At 45.2% G+C, this 4,538-nt stretch overlaps 1 protein-coding gene across 1 annotated transcript; it reads right to left on the reverse strand.

The window, feature by feature from the left end:
- Positions 1-1,378: 1,378 nt before the first annotated feature.
- Positions 1,379-4,532, reverse strand: RPL35A (ribosomal protein L35a). The gene is made up of 4 exons (XM_009635606.2): positions 4,476-4,532; positions 3,238-3,390; positions 2,091-2,235; positions 1,379-1,437 (listed from the first exon to the last, which is right to left on the reverse strand). Exons 1-4 carry the CDS (start codon positions 4,484-4,486, stop codon positions 1,414-1,416), a joined length of 333 nt encoding a protein of 110 aa, XP_009633901.1. The 5' UTR covers positions 4,487-4,532; the 3' UTR covers positions 1,379-1,413.
- Positions 4,533-4,538: the final 6 nt, after the last annotated feature.

Raw genomic sequence — 4,538 nt, forward strand, 5'->3', positions numbered from 1 at the left:
AAGAATCTTTAAATTCATTTTTCACCACCTTCTTGTTCAACAGACCTTAAAGAACTCATGAAAGCGATACACCAGTTCGATGTGAGGATTGAAGAAGAAAGGATTGAGAGCAGCCCTGCTGAGAGAGACTGTCGGGTACTGATGGACGAAAAGCTGGAGCCGGCAATGTGCGCTGGCAGCCCAGAAAGCCAGCCATACCCTGGGCTGCATCCGGAGAAGCGTGGCCAGCAGGTCGAGGGAGGTGATTCTGCCCGACTCTGCTCTGGTGAGACCTCACCTAGAGTACTGTGTCCAGCTCTGGAGCCCTCAGCACAAGAAGGACATGGAAGTGTTGGAGCAGGTCCAGAGGAGGGCCACAAAAATGATCCGAGGGCTGGAGCACCTCTCCTATGAGGACAGGCTGAGGGAGTTGGGGTTGTTCAGCCTGGAGAAGGCTGCGGGGAGACCTGGTTGCGGCCTTCCAGTACCTAAAGGGGGCCTATAGGAAAGATGGGGACAATCTTTTTAGTAGGGCCAGCTGTGACAGGACAAGGGGTAATGGTTTTAAACTGAAGCAGGGGCGGTTTCGACTGGATATAAGGAAGAAATTCTTTACAATGAGGGTGGTGAAACACTGGAACAGGTTGCCCAGAGGGGTAGTGGAGGCCCCATCCCTGGAAACATTCAAGGCCACGTTGGCCGGGGCCCTGAGCAACCTGATCTGGTTAGTGGTGTCCCTGCTCCTGCAGGGGGATTGGACTAGATGACCTCTAGGGGTCCCAAAACATTCTATGATTCTATGATCACCCCCCACCGCATACTGCGATACTGGCCAGGAAACTGGCAATTATTAACACTCGGGGACTGCAGAGCTGTGTGATGAGAACGTGCCTGAATAGATTTCACAGAGCAGATGCCGCAGGTGCGCATGCTGCCCAGGTACACATGGTCTCAGTCATTTCAGACGTGAGCTAGGACTTACACCCACCAGGATTCAGTGTCCCATTACATAGTTTTGCTGCAACAGCAGTCATTGCCGAGTACGAGAGAAACAGGAATAAGTCTCCCCCTAGCAGGTAGGCAAGGAAGTATTTCTCACATTCTACATAAAGCCTGCATGCACACTTTATGAGGTTGTTAACATTTACTGTTTAGCCCTGCAAACCATCCAGATTCCATGATGGGAGGCACAGACAGGTTACAGAAAAGGCTACCAGTTATTTATCTTTAGAATGTAGTCTGCTCTACAAACGCCTTGCCAAGCACGGGTTGAACCTCCATTTCATCATCCAGCTTAGGTCACTACTCCATCCCCATGCTGTGAATCCTGATATGCTACTGAAAAAGAACAAAGTCCCTCAAAATAAGTGGAGGGGATAAAAATAGAAATGTACAAAAATTAAACAGATTCTCCATTTTATTTCCAGTAAAAATTTAGATCCTAGATGGATACAGCATCTGTAAAAGACAAGAGTAGAATCACATTAGATATCCTGTTACTGTACTATTTTAAACACAGGTTTTGCAGTTACAATCTAGATCATCGATCTCTTCAACTACTATAAAAGCAACACATCCCCCCCCCCATTTACACAGAAGAGGTGCAAGAATGTGAAAGTGTAGTAACATCACTAGGAAGATACCGCACCAAAACTCCAGGTGATGGACCTAATGGGGCAGTGTCATTGAAGCCTTGTGGCTAAAACAGGTCCTACAACACAGCCCTCGGTTAAAAGATTTGGGAGGTAGGAGAAAAATCTGTCAACACGTAGGAACTGGAGTAGAAGGGTGCAAAAATACATGTACAAGCTCCAGGGAAATCAAGATAGCTTTAGACGGCAACTGAGGAAGAGTCCTGGAACCCAAAGAGCCTTTCCAGACAACCTGAGCAAGCATACAAAACCCTTGACAACAAGACAACCCCCTCAGCACAAGGAGCCAACGATAAACCTCTCCTAGCTCCAAAAGGAGCACTTACCAAAGAGCCACATTGAACACACAAGAGCAACAGAACAAAACCATAGTTCAAGTTTTCCCTCATATTCCGTGGGCTCAAAACACACCCCAAAAACTGCCAATAAGTGTCTTGTTGCTAAAATAAATTCACTTACCACCCGGATTCTGTGTCCAATGGCCTTGGCAGGAAGGTTGGAGCGGAACTTGGCACGAACCATGCCGCTGTTCCCATGGGCGCGGGTTACCTTCCCCCAGATCACTCGTGTCCTGTTCGGCTTGCCACCGGGGGTTACCGTGTTGCTGAGGAAAGAGAGGAAAAGAGCCGCTGAGTACGCCAGCCACAGCTCCACACGGGACTGACCAGCGATGGGGCAGACATTGCAGCCTCTTTGAAGGCACTTCTATAACCTTATTCAACAGCCATCTTTAGAGGGACCACATTCCACTTATTTAGCTGTGAAATTTGCTAGCCCTGGGATTTTCACTATACCTTCCAAATAAGGTACATATTGCAGCTTGTAATTTATCAGCAGCTCCAGCAGAGAACTACAAGTCACAAAATTTAAATTTGGAAAACACTAATGCTAAGATGATCAAACCAAAACCTCATCAGTTTCAACCATTGGTGTAAGACTGCAGAAAACTGTTTTAGCAGAAAAGCCATATACCATCTTGGGAATGATGGTGGTCAAGTTAACAGTCTTATCAATTTTATTCAAGGCAATTCTGAACTCCTGTATCTGAACTCTAAACAACTACACTCAATAAAAAAAATAAGTGGAAGGTACCATGTAACTGTTCTTAAGGCCTCCACCAAGGCCAGCACAGAAGCGACAGTGCTTTGACACAGGCACACAAAAGCCAGGATATGAATTCCTCCAGGCTTCACAGAATAATTCTGCTATTAAAGTAACTCAACACCTCATAGCTCGACTTGACGCAAATCCACCTCATTTCAATGTACTCTATCAAGCTGCCTTCAGTTTTTGCCAGTCTAAGGCAAAATTTCTCATCCCATTTGCTCTCTAACATATCATTTATAGCAGTGAATGATTATTTCACACAATTTCATGCTCTGAATTAAGAACATGTAGGCCAATTAAAGCAAAAATAACCAAGGGCTTTAAAAATGAAACCAACCCAGGAAACTACACAGTACTCCATGGACACTCTATTGATAAATTGAGCCAAATTTATTTTTGTTCTAACAAAAAGCCTATAAACAGACTGCTCACATCCTGACATTTGCAAAAGCCGATAGAGGAGTTGGTTAATTTAGCATAACAATAAAAAGTTACTTACTTTTTAGCTTTGTATACATAAGCACACCTCTTGCCCAAGTAGAAGTCTGTCTCCTGACGGGCATAAACACCTTCAATTTTCAGAAGGGCAGTGTGCTCCCGCTGGTTTCGGAGGCCGCGTTTGTAGCCAGCAAAAATGGCCTTGCACCACAGCCTAAAGGCATGGAAAACATTTACAAATTAAAATTCACTCCAAAGTATCAAATGTAAAAACAAATAACGTTCTGTTTCAGCAGAAACTATTCCCACACTAGCAGAAATTTAGCTGAAGAAAAAACGCACTGGTTTTGCTTTTACTTGATTACTGCAAATCCTTACATTCAGTCAAGGGAGGAAAGCTAAGTAACTGGGACATGAAGTGGTTATGAGAACTTTGTATCTATCTTTCTTGTTATAAAATTCTGACACTACAGCCTACACAGACTCTGAAATGAGGAAATACGACTCTTTTTCTGTACACCACATAAACTGAGTCTCTTGTGTTGCAGTAACTGCTATAGGAGAAGATACTAACTGCTGTTAATAAACTGCAATCTATGGCGACAGCCACAGAGACAACCCCATGCACCCTGGACAAGTACACAAACTCCTCAACAATTATTCACAACAAAGACCTGTCTGTACTAGGCAAGTAAAGATTCATTCCATACATCATGTACACGACACAACTGTCTCTGCTGCATCCAGCAATTGTCCCATGATACAGCAGTACTACACGAAGCTATCCAGCTCTACCTTCCACACGTACACAACAGAAGATGAACTCCACAGATAAATATTACGACAAAACGCAGTGATTCAAATTCAATCCCTCCACCATTTACCACCTCAATCCCCCAGCTAAGAAAACTCGATGTCATAGTAGCTTCCTTACTTGAGGAAACAGCATGTCAAAGTCTCTACTGTACACTGAAGGTTCACAAACACTGTGCTAACAAAACCCTCATTAATATCCCGCATCTACTGACAGGCCCGGGAAAGTGTGGCACACCATATGAATGGCTACCACCATTTTAAGGAAGGCTTCAGGAAAGAGACACAACTGCGGGCGTTTAACAGAAGGCCCAGCAGGAGGCCGGGCAGAGGAGCTGTCCTGGAAAATGAGAGCTGCCACAGGAAAACAGATCATTGCCCGCAGCTTTAACAAAACACTCTCAGAAATGCCCAGTTTGCAAGGCCTGTCAAAAGTACACTGCAACAGCAAGCCAAGGAGCCATCTCAGCGGGGCAGGTCACTCACCTCCCGGTCATGGTGTCCTCCTGAAGCCCTGGTCCCAGCAGCTCCAGAAAGGACACACAAGCC

Source organism: Egretta garzetta, unplaced genomic scaffold (assembly GCF_000687185.1).
Source record: "Egretta garzetta isolate BGI_Z169 unplaced genomic scaffold, ASM68718v1 scaffold333, whole genome shotgun sequence".
NCBI lineage: Eukaryota > Metazoa > Chordata > Aves > Pelecaniformes > Ardeidae > Egretta > Egretta garzetta.

Bases quoted from the DNA above. Each gene is read 5' to 3' on its own strand.
- RPL35A (XM_009635606.2), bottom strand. The intron at 2,236-3,237 runs GTAAGTAACTTT...CTCTTTCCTCAG, and splicing joins TATGTATACAAAGCTAAAAA to CAACACGGTAACCCCCGGTG. The intron at 1,438-2,090 runs GTAAGTGAATTT...TGTCTTTTACAG, and splicing joins TTGGACACAGAATCCGGGTG to ATGCTGTATCCATCTAGGAT.